Raw genomic sequence first — 21,306 nt, 5'->3', positions numbered from 1 at the left:
GGAAGAAGGGAAAAATAAGTAGGAAAAACAAGCAAAAAGATAAAAAAATAAATATATTCCTGCTGTGTCAGTGTGAGCAAAAAGCGATGGTTGTCACCACTGTGTTCATAAGTTTCTTATACACAGAAATGAAAACTGAGAGAATGCAAATTCTTTTTTTTTTTTTTTTTTTTTTTAGCGTTTATTTATTTTTGAGACAGAGAGAGACAAAGCATGAATGGGGGAGGGTCAGAGAGAAGGAGACACAGAATCCGAAACAGGCTCCAGGCTCTGAGCTGTCAGCACAGAGCCCGACGCGGGGCTTGAACTCACGGACCGCGAGATCATGACCTGGGCCGAAGTCGGCCGCTTAACCGACTGAGCCACCCAGGCGCCCCAAGAGAGAATGCAAATTCTTATAAAACATTTTGGATTTGAGGTTTGGCATCATTTATACTAGTCAACAATTTCCTAAGGATATAAGGTTGAAATACTGATTTAATTTAGTTTATTTTTAACCAGAGCACATTTGAAAAGTACTCACAGTGAACTTAAGAGCCCTCTGAGTCTTCAGGCCCTGGAGTTTCCAGCATGGACAACACTAAGTACAGATACTTAAGAAGTAACAAACAATATATGCTTTTATATCCACTATTAAGGTCGGTGTCTTCATCAAAGCGATGTTTACTCAAGATATCATACTTTAAAGCATTTTAGGATCAGTCTGAAGTAACTTTCACACAATTTCTCATGGGTTGGACCATTTACCTTGAACAAACGTGGTTGAACTCAATGATGTCAGGATTCCCACCTTTAATTTTTATCATCTCAATGGAGGGGATTTCAATCTCCTATACTTATTTATATGCCTTTTTTTATCCCATAAGTTTATTGTTTTCTTATTCTGTATTTCATTTCCAATTGAAAGTAAAGCCAATATGAGGAAAATAAGAAAGGAAGGACATCCAAGGAAGTCAAGAATTCAAGAAGTGTTTGACACAGTGCCTTTATTCCTCCATAGTGAATCTCTGAGGTGTATTTATATCCTGCCAATGGAAGTTTGCAAAAGGCACACTAACTGGAATTCCAAATCTTCCCATTATTTTCTCTTGAAAAATTCCTGGAGGACAGCTATATTTTTGTAAGATTGCTTCAGTTCCAGAAACAACACTTGTTATTTTGGTATCCGAGAAGCAAATTTATTGTAAACGGAATAGTGATAATTTGTAGTCCTAAAATAGTTTTTTTAAAATAGCTTTTTTCAAACAAGAAATATTTTGAGAGAGGCTCATTTCTTAATATCTTCTTTTTAAATCCACACATATAGTAGTGGATTTCCCCTAAAGGGCTAATTGGAGTGAACCCGGCTAAATAATAGAGGTTTGGGAGAAGCAAAGGCAAAAATAATAATAAAATGGAGATGTGGAGGCCAATGAAAATTAAATTCAGCTGCAATAGAATAAACTCTGCATTGGATAGCTTTAGTTATAGTATATAATATCATTTCAAGGATCCTTGTATGGACAAAAATGTGGAATTCAAGCTATATCGCAAAATTTCTTTGAAATCGAATATGGAGATTACAATAATTTTTGTATTTATTTAATTAACACTTTGTGATTTAGCAAGAAATACAAATATTAGGACAGCCCATTAGGACTGGATAATTAAGTTATCAAGTACAAGATATTTCTATAGAGCATCTCTCAGATGTGTCTATAAAGAAAAGAATATGAAGGGGATCCTGGGTGGCCCAGTCGGTTGAGCGCCCAACTGCAGCACAGGTCATGATCTTACAGTTCGTGGGTTCGAGTCTCGCATCAGTTTCTGTGTCCACAGCTCAGAGCCTGGAGCCTGCTTCAGATTATGTGTCTCCCTCTCTGTCCCTTCCCTGCTTGTGCACTCTCTCTCTCAAAAAATAAATAAACATTAAAAAAGGTTTTTTTAAAAAGAACATGATGAAAGTTCATTTTGCTCTAGTTAAACGTGTGTTTTCACAAATGGGTGATAACCTTGATAATGCCAGACTCAATAATATAGATTTTAAAATTAGGATGTTTAAAAAGTTGTATAATCACCTTCCTTGAATTACATAAATGATGCAACTTCAGAACTAAGTTTCTCTGAGTAATTTTCTTCAAACTAGATTTTTAATGTAGAGACAATATACAGAGGTTGAAATTCCTTTGAACTTGTTATCCTTATCATCGATGAACACTTCCCAAAAATGATGAAATGAAAAATTGGAATCATGAAATTCCCTTGGTACTTCTAATACTAACCTCGCTAGGAGAGGTCTCTACTTATGCAGATGGAGTTGGGATCTGAAGTCAGAAGAGTCACTTGGGATGAAAATATGGACATAAAGTAGAGGGAGTAAGGAAATTCGCAGCCTACAAAGGATGGGATAAAATTCATGAGAACAAAGTGGAAATTGCATCAGTCCTATGACCTCCAAAACTCCCTCTCCAAAGAGAAGAAGCGGTTGCCCTCATCATGCTAAATATGCACCTAGGCGAGGAGTGGACGAAGCTGAAGAAGGATCTGTCAGGAGCTGGAGTTGTTATAGGAGCAGCTGTTGTCCCATGCCAACAAGGTGAGCGCCAAGGTATCAGAACAACATGCATACTTATATTTTAAAGAAAGACATCTAAAATTTTAAATAGGGAAGAATAATTTAAGAGATTTGCAATTTTCATTCTGGCCTCAGAATGAAAAGGGGAAAAAAGACAAGATTATAGGCAAAACGAAAATACATGGCTAGTGCAATGATCTTGGGGAAACTAAGACAGGGGTTCTTGAGATAAGGCACAGAGTAGAGAACAGAACCAAGAGATTTTTAAAAATTACATGAGTTATTTTTGATAATTGAGTGTTTATGGATGGTGGGGAAAGGGGAAAGCTCACAAGGAGTACCATGTTTCTGACTTAAAAATTTGGAAAATGAACTGGATTTAGAATCTAAGAGGCAAGCCTGGAAAGATATATAAACTAGCTCAGTTAGGAATCTTGGGTTTGCTGTTCCAACTGAATATCCTTATGCATTAGAAAAATTGGAGAGAGAATGAGGTTAAGAACGGGGAAAATGAAAATGCTTATGAGATTAATTTTTCCTTCAAAATAAAAATAGTTTTACTGACTCCCATGGTGGAGTCCTTTAAGTCATTGTCTTAAAACTCATCTTACATGCTTCGATTATTTAGAATTGTGTCACTGCTTTTTTTCCTCTAAATCTTACTATTTAGTCATTTTAGAAGATTGATCCTATTATTAGCTTGAGAACCACATATTAAAGATCAGTAGGCTAAACATGATGACAGTTTGCTTATCACTTTTTGGGTAATGCAAAGTCATTAAAACCAAAGCAATGGAACAAGGTGATATTGTCCAACGGGGACAAGAAGCCAATGATGATGAAGAAGACAGTTACAAATGTCGTAAGATAAGGTTTTAACAAGAAAATGGCTGCCAACAGTTCTAAGGCTGAAAGTTTAACTAAGATGAAGATGTTTAGTGTGCAATTTGTTCATGCTTAAGATCAGTTTGTTTATTTTAATAAACTAATGTATTCATTAAGAAGTCAAGTATGTATTTAAGACATTTCAGCACAGTGTTAGAATAGTGTCAGAACATTTCTTAATAGAGGGGTTTGGCTAAAGAGACAGAAACAAAAAGGGTTGTATCTAAATAGGCATATTGAAAGTGAGGGAAATTTGTTTTCCCAAGTTAGAAAACCCATAAACACCCATGGAAAAGGAGGGAATAGAGGGGGAAGTTTTGAAGATACAGGAAGGAGATGGCATTTGCATCTAGCAACACTTAGATGTACCAACATTGAAAACACATCTTCATGAAGCTCTTCCCTCTCCTACACACCCAAGCACACACATTCCCTTAAAAGTAATGAGCCCTTTTTAAAAGCCAAAACTTTTTGCAGCAATACCTTGTACTTCCCTATTGAATTAATTAAACAAGGAGACCATTAGACTGAAGTGGTTCTAATGTTTTAGCAGCCAATATAAGCAAACCAAAACCTAAGCCTATAAATGCCCCAAAGTTAAGAAACAAAAACGAACAACCAATAACAGCCAACTAGCCTTTCCCAAATAAGGCAAATGCTTAGCTGTAGCCAATCAAATAATTTCCTTGTTTTGCTTCCATCTCCTCTCTAGAAAAGTCTTTCCCCTAACTCCTGTATGTGCAGCTCTTATAACCACTTTTTGTGTGGTGCTGCCTCATTCAAACTGATTTTTTCTCATTCTTAAAATTTTGAATGTACCTCAGTTTATCTTTCAAGATCCCAGATAAATATATTTTCCCAAACCATTGTCATTTTCTCTCTCCATTCTTCTTTTCTCTTCCTCTCTGTCTCATAATAGTTTCCCTTTCTTCCTCTCTCCTCTCCCTAGGATCTCTGGATACTACCCATAGATTACAATGATCAGGACTTCTCTTGTTTAGTGGGAATCATGTAAAAAATAAAATAAAATAATAAAGGGCAGACACAAAGCTTTTGAAGTACATAAGATTCTAAAAGATAAACCTCATGTGATTCACAATTTTGAAAAAATAAAATACTTGCAGATGTTGGATAGTTAGATGCTTTTAAACCAAAGAAAAACTAGGATCCTGATTTAAAAGCACTTTTGGTGAGCTAATTGTTTTATTGACTGCACAAGGAAATGACTGTCACTTTTCTAATCTACATTTGAATAGTCATAGTGTAGCTCCAATCCTTGCCATTCAACATCTGAGGCATGGGCATTTTCCTTCTGCTTTTTAACATTTTCTCAATTCAAAATTTCCCATACTCATCTTTACTATTAACTGACTTCAGTATTTTAGAAACCTGCACTTGTATGCAACCCTAATGAAATTAAAGACAAGCAACTTTAGTTGAAATTACATGGCTATTTCAATATTTAATAGTTTCATAGAAATTTTTCCAAGTTATTTTCTGCTATTCTTCACCTGTAACTTTTTGATGCAATAAGGAAAATTAGTGAATGCAAATAGATGTACATTTCACCTCTCTTTTCCAATATGACCCCAATCAACCAATTTTTTGCTGGCAAAATTGTGTTGCAAATGTTGAAGCCTGGAATATTTCCAGCCTACTAGAGATAGACCCATGTCAAATAAAGGACATTTTATATTCTGAAACAAAATTGCAAGCAACATCTGGCTTCATTTGCCCATGTCAAGTATCTAAATAAAATAAAAGAATCTTATTATACTTTTATTAATGAGCATGGTGTGGATATTATTATATTAATTGAAATCCCAATTTGCTTTCTTCATTTAAAAAATCATATCTTAAATATCAACACAGTTCTAATGCTACAATATTAATAAATAATGGAAAAGCAAGTTTTCTGCAGATTTACAGATTTCCAAAGATTTGTTTCCAAGCTAACATTCAGTGGCATTAATTTGCTGGTAGCATAAGAATAGTTGAAATGTCACAGTACTCCAGTTGGATGACTTACTTGGATCATTATATTACAAACTTAACAGACCAGTGGAGAAAAGAGTTATTAGATTTGGGATTAATACAGCAATTAGCATATCTGGAATAATTACCTCATAAACATGTGTTTGGTCAGTCAAGGTTTAGTTTTGGAAACTCTCAACTGTATTATGTAGTCTCTTTAGCTATTCTATTGCTCAGTGTTAGCTGAGTAAATAATTTTGAAGTTCTTTTTACCACATTAAAATGTAGTATGTAGTGCCATGAATTATGCGCTTACTATGTCATATAAGAGTAACAAACCATTTCAGAATGACTAGAACATTTACTCAATGTTAAAATAAAATAGAGTGCTTAAATCATCGGATTTCTTTAGTGTAATTGCTGGAATCTATGTATATTCACATGATATTTAAAAATTGGAAATCAAGTAGTCAATTCGTCTTTTTGAAATACGCCTATTCATCTTTTTGAAACATTGAAATATGCTTAAGGTCATGAAGAATAAATTAAAATGATACTAACTACAATTTATCTAACTATGTGTGCCATTCAAAATTCCAAGTGTTTTGTATGTATTAACTTATTCAGTGTTCACAGAACCATATGAATCGGTACTATTATTACCTATGGAGAATGAAACTGAGGCACAGAGAAGTAAATTTCCCAAGATTGCACAGCTACTGATTGGTAGAGTCAGGATTCTAATCCAAAATTCTAGCCCCCAGAGCCTGCATTCAGCTACTGTGGTTCTGGTCTTGAAGTCCATGTGTTCTTTTGTTATTATTGTTTTGTTCCTTTGTTTATTTTTTTCTGTTTTTAAGTTTCTTTGTTTGCTTGGCAGATATGCTTAGCAAATAACTTCTGTTTAGATCACACAAATTTTATTGAACAATATGTGTCAGTCAGTAGACAGGGCAACAGTATTATTAAGATGAATAAGACAATCCTTACCTTTTAGATGCTTAAAGTCCAATCAAGGAAATAGAGGTTTACAAAATATTTTAATTGTTAATACTAATATTATCAGAATCATCATAAACTAATATTTCATGAAGAAATACTATGCTCATTACTCAGCATTCAGAGTATAAAAAATGCTACTACCTTTTCCGTTATTTATTTACTTATTTATTCATTCATTCTTTCACCTCAACATTCATTCAAATATTTATTGCATTCATACTTTGTGCACTTCTAAGCACTTGAAAAATTAAATGAAATAAAGCCATTTCTTTACAAACCTAACAGCTCAATGGAGAAGAGAGATTTTAAGTAAATAATCACACCCAATTAAATATATAATATGTAAATTGCAAATATACACTATGAGTGAAGAGTAAATAATATAATGAGGAATTATGATAAAGTCACTTGATTTACATTGAAAGTTCAGGAAAGGTTTTTCTAAGAAAGTGAATTTAATCAGAGCACTGAAAGATGCATAATAGTGAATTCATCAAAAAGGTGAATATTAACAGATATGATTCATAATTTATCCATCTATATGGGTAAATTTATAATAAATCTAACATAAAGCCTCATTTGGTAAGGTTCAAATGAGTGGTATAGAACACTGGTATCAAACTTTTAGATTTTTTTTTTTACCTTGAAATACACCACCAGCGAAAACCTGGAACCCAACATTAAATTGCCAACCTTTTATTTTATAGAAGAATGCCATTTAAAAACAGTGACAGAAATAATGTCTGTCATTATCATCATTTCGAAAGAGAATTTTAAGTCCAAAAATGTAGGAACAATGAAATTAAGGACCCTTCTTTAAAACAAATAAATTTTGCTTTATCTTTTCCCTCATTTCATGAAAAATCGACACACTTTGATTAGGATCTGGAAAACATTGGACTATGGAAATTTATGCTTCCTTGAGGTATTTATAAGCAGACTGGATGTGGGTAATGAGATGTGTCCATTTAGATGTAGTGACCAAGAAGACCAAACGGGCCTGGGACATTGAACAGAAAAGTGATAATCAAAATAAGACTTGAATCAGAATCAGAAGCTCACAAAATGCCAACTATACTTGAAAAGTCAGTGCACATGAGAACTGATAAGTCTAAAATGTTGCATTTAATTGTCTCAGTTTTTCAAGTCTCCTAAAATGTGAGAACATATTCATATACAGACAGTCACACAGACATCTCTATACACACACACATAAATATACATATATACATAACTATTAAATGTTAAATTTATACATTCTGATTGGCTATGGGTCTTCCCTGAATCATTTTACTCCTCTAAACTCACAGCCTGACAAACAGTGCACCTGCTTAACTGGGCTAAGTGCCAGGAAAAAAAAAACAGGGAAATTAATTTCCAAGAGCAGTAGATAAATGGCACACCTCATTAGAAAATCTATTTAAAAGGCACATCAGGAGATGTCTGCAAGACTTTCATAAGAAATTGATGCTTCCTACCATCATGTCCTTGCTGGCTTTCTTCTCAGATTACTGATCTTACTTCCCAGTAATAAGATTCAAATTCAAGTTATGCTTAATGAGTGCCTTGTATGTGCCAAGCACGTATGTTTTACATGGATTATTTTATCTAATTTTTACAAAATTGTTTTGAAATAAGTATGTGGAATGCATGCAAAAATTACCAAATGTGCTTCTTTGAGACCTCTGGGTATAGCCATAGAATGATTTTTCCCTCTTATGGAGGAGGATGCTAATAAATTATAACCCTTGTTCTTAGGCAAGAAAAGCCACAAGTTACTACAATTTATTCCTGTACCTTCTGACCTAGAGGGAAATCATTATTATCCAAGAGTGCCTAAGTTTGCAATAATCTCTTTAGAAATCCTAGTTTTTGCATTTATTGTTTAGAGAGAAAAGTGTTCCCTTTATAAATAACGCAAACAAGTTTGTAAGGAATTTCAATCAAAGCCCACAAATTTTGATCCTGAAAGAGTTACTAAGTCATCAGGGCACTCCTCTGTTTTCTGGAAGAACTTGCTGGCTGTGTCTGCAGAAGCTTGGGGGCAAGGCATCCAGCAGCCTTTGTGACCCTCTAGACTCAATTAATAAGAAAGCAATGTTGCCCTGCACTAACCAACCCTTCCCAGACCCCCATCTTTGTTTTTCTGAAGACTTTCATCTTCCGGAAGAAAAGTAGAGGCAAGATGAATAGTATCTGGCTGATCAGACATCTTGGTTTGTGTCTGTTGCCCTGAGACAAATATTAACAGCTCTCCATTTCACTCTCACAAGTGTCCTGTTTTGGATGATAAATTATACAGTCATCCTATGTGGTGGCTTTGTATGCTCTTAAATCACTAAATTGGAATGACATTTCCCAGCATTCCCTTACGTGTAAGGTCCAGGTAACAGTTGGGCACAAGAGAAATTTGCATGAGCTTTAGAAGGCAAAAAAGAAGTAATAACCATTGCTTATTTTCTGAAGGTTGGTGTAGGGCAGGTGCTGTTGCAGCTCAAGCACATTATCACTGATATGCTGGCTGACCTTGACATGTGGCAGCAGCCGGCAGCATGCTCTCAGTTCCCCCTGGACCGCCTCCTCCAGCATCTCCAAATCTTGGCCAGGCGCTTGTGCAGTTCCGTAGTGGAAGGCACCAATTTATCTTGCAGCTCACCCACATCATCGTAATTTGAGGTGGTCAAAGTCAAATGAGGGCTCTAGTTTGTCCTTGTCAGTTCCAGTTTGTCCTCAGTCTCCCCTATGCTATTTCCATCTGCCCTTTCCAATGACAGGGTTCAGGACATGCTACCCCAAATATGGCACCTTGGCATATTAAATATTTTCAGCTGAAAGAATTTGAGAAATGACATTGTGCAAAAAGGACTTGCTGATATTCCTCTGAAGCAGGCCATAAAACTCTCATGACAAAGGTGTCCTCCCTAAACCCAGAGGAAGGGAATATCCTTATTTCCAAGATGCTCAGAGCGATGTGAATGAACAGCCCTTGCTGTTTCCCTCAATTTACGACACTTAGCTCCTACTCTTTTTATTCTGTCACATTTTTCCACCACTTTCCACTTTTCATCAAACCTAGCATAAAAATGCTCAGGCTTAACTACTTCTTAAGGTCTTCCTTTCTTTATGAAGGCTCTTGTGTCTCATAAAACTTACATTAAACAAGATATTTTTCCTTTGCTATACCAACTTCCACTCTACTGACTCATGACCTAGTGCCCGATACATTGCAATAGCCTTACCTAGACTGCTGATCAGCTCCCATGAATGCATGAGCTTTACACTAAATCTTCTGTTCTGTGTCACTCATAGTGATTCTACTCTGATCAAAACCTGTGACAGATACATCATATTATTTTTGGATAGTATTAGGACTTTATATTTAGGAAGAAATGAAAGGTAGGTGAAATATCCTTTCTAGTATCTGGTTTTTTGTTTGCTTTTTTGATGTCCTAAAATTTATCTCATTTGATAAGAGCAAGCAAAGTCACACATTTTGCAGACCAGAAAGAAAAGTGCTATTTCCATCTGACAGACAAGGAAACATAAGTTCCTAGTCATGTTAGCTTATAGGTCACAGAGTTGTAGAGTGAACTCAAGTCTTCCGAAAGAGGCACATAAAAGTCAGTTCCACATATCCCTCACCAGTACGTTATTTGGGTAAATCAAACCAAATTCAGAAAATAAGGAATTTCGAAGATTGGCCTAAAGGAGAATCATTCTTCTCAATCCAGTATAGTATTTGCTTATGAAAATAGATTTTCATTTCTCTAAGAACAATTTTTAATGCCTTAAAAGCATTTACTTACTTTTCTAAAATGCCAGAGAGTAATTCAGAGCCCAGAGACAGTTATCCTGTCTGCCCTTCAGTTATTTCCAATATGCTTTCTTTTATCACCAGCCTTGTTTTTTAAACATTAATGATACAAATTTCAAAAACATTATCTATTACAAAAGACTCATCATCGTAATATTAATCCTTAGTAAATGTTTGAAATGTATCAATTAAAAATAGCATTGCAACATAGGAATACCATTTACATTTGACACTCTTATTAAAGAAAACAATTTTTTTCTGTGAATAATCTACATTAAAAAGACAGGCTAGAATTCACTAAATGGAGAAAAGAAATAAAAATTTTAATATGAGTGCATATATCTCATGCAACTAATGGTCACTATGAGTTACAAGTTTTATGCTATAATTATACAGACTTTGAACTTATATTATTTTGGTTTCAGAAAATGCACATTCAAATTTTAATTAGCAAAAAGTATTTGAACTTTTTATTTGAAGAATGTATATATTTTTTCTTTAGAATCTTAACTCTGTGATTATTTATTTTTCATTTCAAATTCATTAGAGACTATTTATCTTCCTAGATGTGGTCTTGTGATGACAGTCACCCCAATACATCATCTTTCTCTTTGCACCTGTGGTAATTAGAATAACATTTTGTCAGCTAGAGTATTGGATGGCATTTCCTTATATCTAAGCATTTGTCTAAAGATGTATAGCCTGGCAATATAATTTTCTGAGAGTGGAATATGGGGTAACCAGCCTTCAAATTGGCCCCCAACGATCATTGCCTGCTGGTATTCATGCCATTTTGTAGTTAGTCTCTTAGGACAATACATAGGGCTGACGTGTGAAACCAAAAGGACTTTGCAGAAATGATGGTATGTGATTTTCAAGTCTAGGTCATAAGAGGCTTTGTGGATTCTGCCATGCTCTCTCTTGGATCTGAGGGAAGTCAGTTGCCACGACGTGAAGACACATCAGCATTAACCTGACAGCAAAATGAGTGCGACAACTTGCCAGTGGTTCCACTATCCAAGAAAATCTTTAGATGTCTGCAGCCCCAGTCAATGTCTTTATTGCAAACTCAAAATATACCCTAAGCCAACAACCACCCAGCTAAGCCATTCCCAAACTCCTGGCCTGCAGAAACTGATTGAGATAATAAATGTTTATTATTGTTTTGAACCACTTATTGTTTTTAAGTTTATTTATTTATTTTTGAGAAAGAGAGAGAGAGAGCAGAGGAGGTGCAGTGAGAGAGAGAGAGAGAGAGAGAGAGAGAGAGAGAGAGAGAGAGAGAATCCCAAGCAGGCTGCACACTGTCAGCCCAGAGCCCAACTCAGGGCTTGAACTCACAAACCAGGAGATCATCACCTGAGACGAAATCAAGAGTCAGATATTAACCAACTCAGATGCTTAACCAAATGAGCCACCCAGGCATCTCTAAACCACTTATTTTTGAGGTAATTTATTATATAGCATAGATGACCATTATAAAATATGACAAGTAACATTGCATCTTATAAACATATTTTATTATTTTTTCATTCTGATTTTATTAAATGTATTCACTAATTTTTAGAGTTGCTCAAAAACTGGATGAAATAAAAAAAGGATGATGTATTTTTTTTCTTCATAATGTAAGAAATTGTTTCAAAATCAAAATGTCAACACTATGTATCCTTTAGGAAATGGATACCAGAAAATCTACTATATGACAGGCACTCACATACAGGGATGAATATGACAGTCCCTTCATTGGATACGTTTATGTTTCTGAGTTAGATAGACAAGCAAAAATATATTTATAATACAGTGTGCTAACTGCTGTTAATACAGTTGCCCATAAGGTAGTAAGGGAATGAAAGCACAGTACAGTGATTTTTTCTTAGGAAATCTGAGAGTGTTTCACCAAAAAAGGGAGTAGCTCTTAAGCATGAATTCATCCTTCAAGAAAATGGAGGAATGGGTACCAACTAGTTAAATTAATCAATACAGTGCTTGTGATAAAGCAGGTTTTGTTTTAAGCACTTCAAACATATTCACTTATATAATTCTCTTAACAACTTAATTACACAGGTACTATTATAGACCCCACTTTATAGATGAGGAAACTGAGGCAAAGAGAGGCTGAATGATTTTTCCAATATTACACAGCTAGGAAGTTATAAGACCTAGGGAAATCCAGCACCAGAATTCACATCTTTAACCACTTTACTACAATTTCTGCACTACTGGGGGTTGGGAGGCAGGAGAATGGAATGAACGGAAGCAGGGAAGAGTGAGAATATATGTGTCCTAGGAAAAGAATGCAGGGAAGAACAATAGTAACTATGGCTGGAAAATAGATTGCATGACCTGAATTACAAGATGAAAATAAAGAGGTAGGCCAAGGACTTGAATTTCACGGCAAAGAGTTTATACTTGGGCAATAGGAAATACTTCGCCAAAGTTATGTTTTATGAAGATACCTTTGGTGCAATGTCAAAGGGAAGATACTGGGTGAGGAAGACAAGGAGAAATTGCGTTTGTCTCCTCAACAGAGAATCAAGGTCGGAAATGCGATAATGGAGACAGTAGTAACCAAGAGAAGGGAGGGAGTTCATGAGACAGGAGAGTTAGTAGTCAGCATCCAGCATAGTGATTGATCGGGTATCCAGCAGATTTAAAAGATGACTTCAGACTTCTTTTTGTGGGGAATGGATAGATGGTTAGGTCACTAATAAATACAGGAAATGGGGGAGAGGAGGCCTCACATAGAAGATGTGCCTAATAAACACTCCTTGAAAGAAGAAATGAAGTAGCAGTAATACAGAGGCTATTTTTTTTTCCCTGTGAGATGAAATGCCAGTAACATAGGCATTATCCATAACACCTAATTAGAGTAATCCAAGGAAACTCTACCATAGATTGTGTGTCTTACACTTAAGTAATCTAATCTGAAAGTCTAATTATAGGTAGCTGCTCATTTTATAAAATAATTTAAAACAAATTCCTTGCAACAGTTATTTCTGTAGTGTATTTATTAAATTATTAACTTAACAAATATGAGATTTACATGTAATTCTTAAGATATATCTATTGGAACTATATTTTATGACCATATTTGTTTCTAAAATGTAAGTGAATGATATTCTAGAAAAGGAAAGAATAGATGAAATATCACAGTTGATAGAGGCTCAAGGGAAATGAAATTACCTAGAGTGGTATAACCAAGATTTTCACTTAAAATTCTAGGTCATAATTTTATATTATAGGCATTTCAATTGTATATTCTTTTAAGAGCCTACATTATACAATATACCAAAATTATAGCTTATTTAAAGCAAAGGTTCACAGTTCTGAATTAATAGTGTTTTTCTTTGATTGACATCATAGGACTTATCTCTACCTATTAGATAATGCTCATTTTAGGGCAGCTATCAATGGTACTGCAGGAAAAATCATTTCAAGCACACTGCCATGTAAATAAACCCAAATGATAGTTTTATGACTTTGCAATATTTATACTTACATTTCTTTTAACATAGCCATTGCCTGGCACATATAGTAGGTTCTTGATAAATAATTGCTGAATGAGTAAAATGCCATAGTAAGAAGTAGGGGAATCCCTGACTATACAGAATGCAATTTACAGTATTTATAATTTCTGGTTCCTACTGATTTCTATTCCCGCTGGAGAAAGAAAATGGAAAGTGGGGGTTGGGGGGTGAATGGTGCAAATATGAAAGAGCACATTAAGAGCTTAATGAAATGTTTTTGCTTGTGGTCAAAAGTGATATGCATAAATTCATTCATCTATTTATTTAAAATTTATTGTATACCCGACTGAGTCCCTCCCTCAAGGAACTCACAGTCAATAGAGCATGTCAGATGTGGAAATAGACAAATATAATTTTTAAGTGTCAAAATACCTTGAACAAAGAGACAGAATGTATTCTCAAAGACTGAATAGACCATAATGAAAATCTGTCTTTCCTCACATGTGTTATTCCTGTTTTACTCCAAATCCGTAAGAACACATGGGCACTCAAGATGTAGTATCTCATTACAAGTAATTATGAGAAAATCCTTTTAACACTCTTTATTTTCAGGAACTCAAAATAGGATGTTTTGATGGGAGGAGCAAAGAAAATGTCTGGGAAGAAAGCTTGGAGCCAGATGGTAGAGGGACTTAAAAATGCTTCACACAATTTTCCACTTGTCCAAAAGTTTTTTCCTTGGTTTGGTACGGTTTTAAATTGATAAAGTCTCATTTCCCAAACCAAATCTCCACCAAACTTTTTAATCAGTTATCTTCATAGAACTGTAATGTTTGGCTTTCGGTCAGCATTACAAATATGGAAATATATTTCATTCGAAATCACTGAACAATAGACAAAGAAGGATCAAAGGAAATGGTGACAAAGAAACTAGAAGTAGTTGGCATTCAAGCACATTTGAGAGATGCTTTATTTCTCACACTACGACATGATGAAGAGAAACAAAGACAGTGGGGGAGAACATAGTTTCTATTCATCTGAAACCCACATTTCATGACTCTTACCTGAAAAGTTTTTGTAATCCACTAGGTCAAACATAACGACAGCAACAGCTGACCATGTGATTATCAGAGCAATGACCAGAAGCCAGGCTGCTGGGGAGCTGAATGTTGTCACTATGTCTTCTGTGACTGTCCTCTTCAGAACTTTCCCAGGGGATTTGGGCACAGATCCATTTTTGCTGTCTATCACTGTGGTGGTAGTAGACGCATTTCCTAATCAAACATTCAGAAAGGAGAATTACAATTTAGAACTTCATGTCAAATGTTAATAACCAAAAACCCCCACAGATTATAGAAGTATATTTAAGTTGTCTGTACCATTTTCTATATAGCAAAGCATACCTCTTTAGTGGCAGGGACACATCTCCTGCCCACTACCCCAGTATTTACCCTCCACTCTGAAATCCACATGCCCTTGTGATTAGCACTCTTCCACTTCCTAAGCGCTGCAAATAATACCATCGGAGCCACAAACTTTGTCATCACCTTTAATCATGTTTATTTCTCCCTTACCACCTCCTATATCCACTACCATCAAAGGCAATCCGTTTGTTTGTCAAGTTGTTTTTTAATACCTTTTTCCTTTATTCAAGTTCATATGTCAGTTCTGAATGTAAGCAAAAATATCTCCTCTGGGTGGTAGCGGGGGGGAGCAAAGTCAATGATAAAGTAGCACAAATGGATAAAATCCTTTTTGGATATCCTGGCTTAATTGTATAACTGGCTGTTCTATTGAGGCCATTCATTTTTATTTGTGAAGGGTCACAGAAGATTTAAGAGAAAATCTTGTTATATGCATTAACTTTTTTATTTCTGCTTTCAAAATCTACATGTTTATGGGAGAAAATTCAAAAAATATTTTAAAAATAGGAAAATAAATAGATAAATAATTATTTGTGATCTCACCACTCAGAGGCAACTGTTAACATATCGCGCTGTTTACACCTACTTTTCTATACACACATGTAAATATATAAATATGCTGTATTTGATTTGAAAAGTCATCATCACATTCTGTTTTCCACTAGGCAATATATAATAGGCATGTTCTCCTGCCGTATGTATTCCATAAAATATCACTTAAGTGGCTGCATGGCATGTCATTTTGTGGATATGCATAATTAAGTCAAAAAGTTTTCTACCTTGGGACATGGCAAAAGTTTTCTTAGCACACATTCATAATTTTTATGTTCAGAAAATTTCCTAAACTTAGAATTTCTGGTACAAACAGTATTCTCACTTTTATATCTTTTGAGAATATACATATGTATTTGAAAATTTGTATGTTTGTTTTTGAAGTTTATTTATTAATTTTGAGAGAGACAGCATGAGTCAGGGAGGTGTAGAGGCAGAGGGAAAGAGAGAGAATCCCAAGCAGGCTCCACACTGACAGCACAGAGCCCGATGAGTGGCTCAAACCCATGAAGCCATGGGATCATGACCTGAACTGAAACCAAGAGTCAAATGCTTAACCGACTAAGCTACCCAGGCACCCCAGAAAATTAATATATTTTTGAAAATGTACATGCCAGCAGTCTCTGTTTTCTTATCTTTGACAATACTGGGTATTACCAGTGTTAAAACTATTTTCAATCACGTAGGAGGAAAGTTCTGCTTCATTTGTAGTTCTTCGATTACTAGCAATAAGCTTTTTGTATGTTTATTTTCCCTTTATATTTTTATCTTTTGAAATTTTTTGCTCACTTATCCATAAACCTCCATTGAGTGTTTTAAAGAACTGTATACACATTACATGTACACAGTCATATGTATGCATATATTTTTATACAAGTATACATGTATATACAGATATCTTTGTGTACGCATGTATATGTATTTATACATATTATATATATGTATATGTGCACATACAGATATCCATATGTGTGCATGTGTATGTATCTATACATATTTATACATTTATACTCCTTGCAAGAGGGTATACATGTATGCATATATACAAACACATACATATGATAATAATACTTTATCTGATCTTAGGTTGCAGTTTGTTACCCTCAACTGTCCACCTCTTTCTTTTTGTGGTACAATATTTTTAAATGTTTATTTATTATTTTTAAGAGAGATAGTGTAAATAGGAGAGGGGTTGGAGAGGGGGAGAGAGAGAATCCCAAGCAGGTTCCATGCTGTCAGAGCAGAGCCTGACTCAGGGCTGGATTTCAGGAACCGCAAGATCATCACCTGAAGCCAAAAATCAAGAGTTGGATGCTTGACCCACTGAGCCACTCAGGTGCCCCTGTGGTATTTTAATGTACAGAGTAAACACTGGAAAATTTTGTAACTGTTTCATTTTACTCCTGCAAAGTTGCTGCCTTTGTATGGCTAGAAAGCCCCCCTCAATGGAGAGTAAGCGTATCTGTTTACATTGACAACCTGGACTCATAGAAAGTTAACTCTAGGGGTATCTTGAAATCTGAAGCAACTATATCATATTACATTTAATAACAATTCAAAATCAACCAGAAAATTCAAATGACTCTCAAATAGCATTTTCAATTCCAAATCATACAGATATGTAGTAAATAATTGAATACAAAAGAGAAAAAAAAATCTCTAACAATTCCAATGTTTTTGCCAAAATCACAGCTCATCACCGTATTTCATATATTTTAAATATGGGCCATAATATCTATCATAATTTAACAATTAAATATAAAAAAGGAAATGTTATTAATCATCTCCTAATATATACAATTAACTATTACCAATTTTAGTTTTTACCTCAAAATTGCATTCTCAAACTAAAAAAGCAAACTCCAAATTTGGATACTTCCTTGCCACTTTTCACAAAATAAATTTCATGTAACTGGTGTTACTTCTAGAATGTGCTAAATAATAGCTGGAAAGTTTTCAAATTTTAAAACTGAAGGGAATTCTTAGTACTCCTAGGTCTCCAAGTAGAATTAAAGTGCTTCCTTCAATCTTCCAACCTCTTTCTCTACCTTTCACAATCCTTCCTTTCAGTTAGGTCCAGATTTTTCATGGAAATGGTAAAGAAAAACAGCTCTGCCACAGGTTTCATAGACAATAGAGATTAGGATTAACTTCCTGGCTAGAATGTCCCTACTGTGCTGCCTTACCTCTGAGTTAGAAATATCTATATCTAAGGAATGAGGTTAGTAAGGCCCGATTTACAGGTTTATGATGGTGGAAAAATAACTCATATAAATTGCTTGGCAAATTTCCTGCTACATCGAATTATTCAATAAATGGCAGTACAATAACTACTAAACTATATCTTCATTATTATCAACATCACCATCGCTGTTACTTCTACTGCCACCTCCACTGCTGGTACAACCATTACCATCATGGTAAGGAGAAACCAGAAGGGCAAGAGCAACCTTAGAAACTACAGTTGAGGCTGAAAAACTAAGTTTTCAATAAATGCAGGCATTTGTTTTCTTTAATAAGCATATACGTTAGGCTAGACCAAACCAAAATGGAATGCTATAATTGCTTCAATGACATTCTTTCCTTTTTTTTAAGGTTTTTAAAAAGTATTTATTTATTTTGAGAGAGAGAGCACAAGCGAGGGAAGGGCAGAGAGGGAGGGAGAGAGAATACCAAGCAGGCTCCACACTGTTAGTGCAGATTCTAACACACCTTGAGATCATGACTTGAGCCAGAATCAAGAGTTGGATGCTTAACTTACTGAGCCACCAAGCTACCCCTTAAAGGTTTTATTTTTAAGTAACATTTCCACCCAATGTGAGGCTTCAACTCACAGCACCGAGAACAAGACTTGCACACTCTACTGAGTCAGCCAGGAGCCCCATGACTCCTTCCACAACTTTCTTGAATCAGCTAATTTACTTCTTGTGATACAGAAGTGGGACACAAACTGTAATTCATTCATATTAACAGAGAGTGTTTTGCCCCATTAACAAATTAAGAGAGAATTATATATAAGAAATAAAGTTGTTTTGGGGCGCCTGGGTGGCTCAGTCGGTTAAGCGTCCGACTTCGGCTCAGGTCACGATCTCACGGTCTGTGAGTCCGTGAGTTCGAGCCCCGCGTCGGGCTCTGGGCTGATGGCTCAGAGCCTGGAGCCTGCTTCCGATTCTGTGTCTCCCTCTCTCTCTGCCCCTCCCCTGTTCATGCTCTATCTCTCTCTGTCTCAAAAATAAATAAACGTTAAAAAAAAAAAAAAAAAGATTTTAAAGTTGTTTTGTTACAATACAAATGTTTGCAGCCTAATGGAACTCATTAACCAGAAAGACAAATTTTGAAACTTCTAACAGCTATGTACATGGGGTGCTTAGAGTTTGAATCCAGTTCATATGACAATTTTTAGTTATTGGGGAAGAAATGAAAATAGTGCATTAAAATTACTCTAGTTAATAAAGTGTAAAATTTTTCTTTACCAATAAATGGCAGTATCCTTCTCTTGATAAAAAATAAGTGCCATAACATTCTATCACTGACTAGGGAAAAGAAAATCAAATACCTCCAAGTGTATATATTAGTAGGTATTAATAATAACCGAACATAACTAATACAATAATTTTTAGGTGACAATAGTAAATCTAACCCCTTATTTTTAAGAGATTAAAAAGCTGTTGAGGAGATCAGCGGTAAATGATTTAATTAAGATTTTGAAATGATTTTAAGTAGCAATTAACAACAGTGACAATGAATCTCCTTTCTTTCCTGAAAAACTGCGTGAATACATATCCCAAGGTCATGAACTCAATTTAGTTGAAATAATAGCAAGATGGAAACATATCTTTAAAAAACAGATTTCACAGACTGTACTTGAGATGGATCTCAAAGAAGGAAAAATTAGAACGAACTCATATCATATCCTTTCATTGATTTTTGTGCCAAATTCCCATCACTTCTAATGGCAGTTCTGAAAATGGATGAATGATAGGAGTGCTTCGAAATGCAGTTTAAGATCCAAGTGGGGCTACAAGTGAGTCAAACCTTTGGAATAATGATTTGCAGGAGAGTAAGTGAATTACAAGTGCTTAGGAGAGGCCACCTGAAAGTTGATATGTTGCTAATCTCCAGTTTTTTAACCTTTGGAAGACGTCCTACTACCACTATACAGAGCAAACCGGAAGAATTGCTTTTGCACTTCAGATTCACTTCAGTGAACTGTGGATTAGAGAGTATTTCTGTAGACAATATCATACACACCTGCCTGGTATCTTGAAGCTGAAAGAACAAATTTACCAGGATTTAATACAAATTAGTCGAATCATGATCATATTTTTAAAAGACAAAAAGTTTTTAAAGGGACAAAAATTTCTATACATTTTTTCTTTTTTTATCAGAAAAATGAGAAACTATAAATTCAGAAAGCAATGCAAGTTCAGTGTTCAAATGTGACTTTTAATATTTAAAATAACTGATATTATAATGAATCTCAAATTTTATTTCACCTTATAATCCTGCCAAACCATTAAAATACAACATTTTAAATGGATGAAAATGATAAAGCTAACACTAAATGACTTTTTACATTTTTTCTATTTGTTTTTGCCTTCACATTCTCAAAATTTCCACTTAAAAATTAATCAAGACTCAAAGATGATGAAAATACATTCCGAGTATCCAGCTCAGAAGGCAAACTATAAGCAATTTGAAAGAAATCTGAAGGTTATACTGCTTACGGAAAATTATGTGTTTCCTTTGTTATGGAAACACACTAAATTGTACCTTTCATTTTGCATTCAAATTTACTGCAGAAGCCACCCAGAGCCAAGAGGAATAAAATTGAGGGGAAATAAATTGCCTTCTCTGACAGCTGGTCAAGATAAATGCGAAGAACAGAGTGTGTAATCTGAGATTATTTAATGTTTGAGAAGTACTTTGAAGATGACAAGAGCTAGTTATTGATATGGTGGAAGAAATGAGAGGTAAATATTACTGAGAAATTTGACATGGGCATTGCTCCTGGAAAGTTGGCATCTCAGAGCAGCTAGGGTATGTAACAGTACTTTTCATGCCTACTTTTCGTTTCCATTCCTTCTGATTTCATACAAATTATTTTGATTGTCAGAAAGCTAGAATCAGCTTCAAAAGAAGTGGGGATCTGGCTGAAAGGCCATGTGACTGCCCCATAAAGTAAAACTAGGGGCTGCTTATGAAGTGATTCCAAAGACCAGCATCACAGGTTATGTATTGAAGACTAAATCATAAGCCTTTTAAAATAAGTCACTTTTAACCTCATCACACTTTATTAATCAGATGAAACTGCCAAGTACACTTGCCCATTATTATTCCTATGGGAAACTGATGACACAATCCCTTCCAGAATGCTCTGGGATGTGGTTTGTGGCGTACTCCAATGTTATATTTTCCCTTCAAAAATTAGAGAATAAAGGACAAAGGAGTATATACTATCAAATTATATGTATTACTCTGAATTTATATTAAGAATGTAATTCCCCATTACAAGTAAGAATGACCTTAACCATATTTTTAAGTGTTCCAGAAAACACACGTAAGTAAGAATTTTGGAGAAACTTTGCCAAAAACACTTCTTGGCAAATAAAGTTGAAAAATGAAAAATCCATC

At 34.9% G+C, this 21,306-nt stretch overlaps 1 protein-coding gene across 1 annotated transcript in view; it reads right to left on the bottom strand.

Annotated features, from left to right (window-relative positions):
- TRDN (triadin) overlaps positions 1–21,306 on the bottom strand; it is a 388,796-nt gene that overhangs the window by 324,944 nt on the left and 42,546 nt on the right. Inside the window, exon 2 of the mRNA XM_053904527.1 lies at positions 14,761–14,970. Coding sequence (XP_053760502.1) covers positions 14,761–14,970 — 210 coding nt within the window. The remainder of the gene's footprint in view (positions 1–14,760; positions 14,971–21,306) is intronic.

This window comes from Panthera pardus, unplaced genomic scaffold (genome assembly GCF_024362965.1).
Source record: "Panthera pardus isolate Hobbes unplaced genomic scaffold, ASM2436296v1 HiC_scaffold_17, whole genome shotgun sequence".
NCBI classification, from domain to species: domain Eukaryota; kingdom Metazoa; phylum Chordata; class Mammalia; order Carnivora; family Felidae; genus Panthera; species Panthera pardus.
This window is presented reverse-complemented; position numbering and strand designations above follow the sequence as displayed.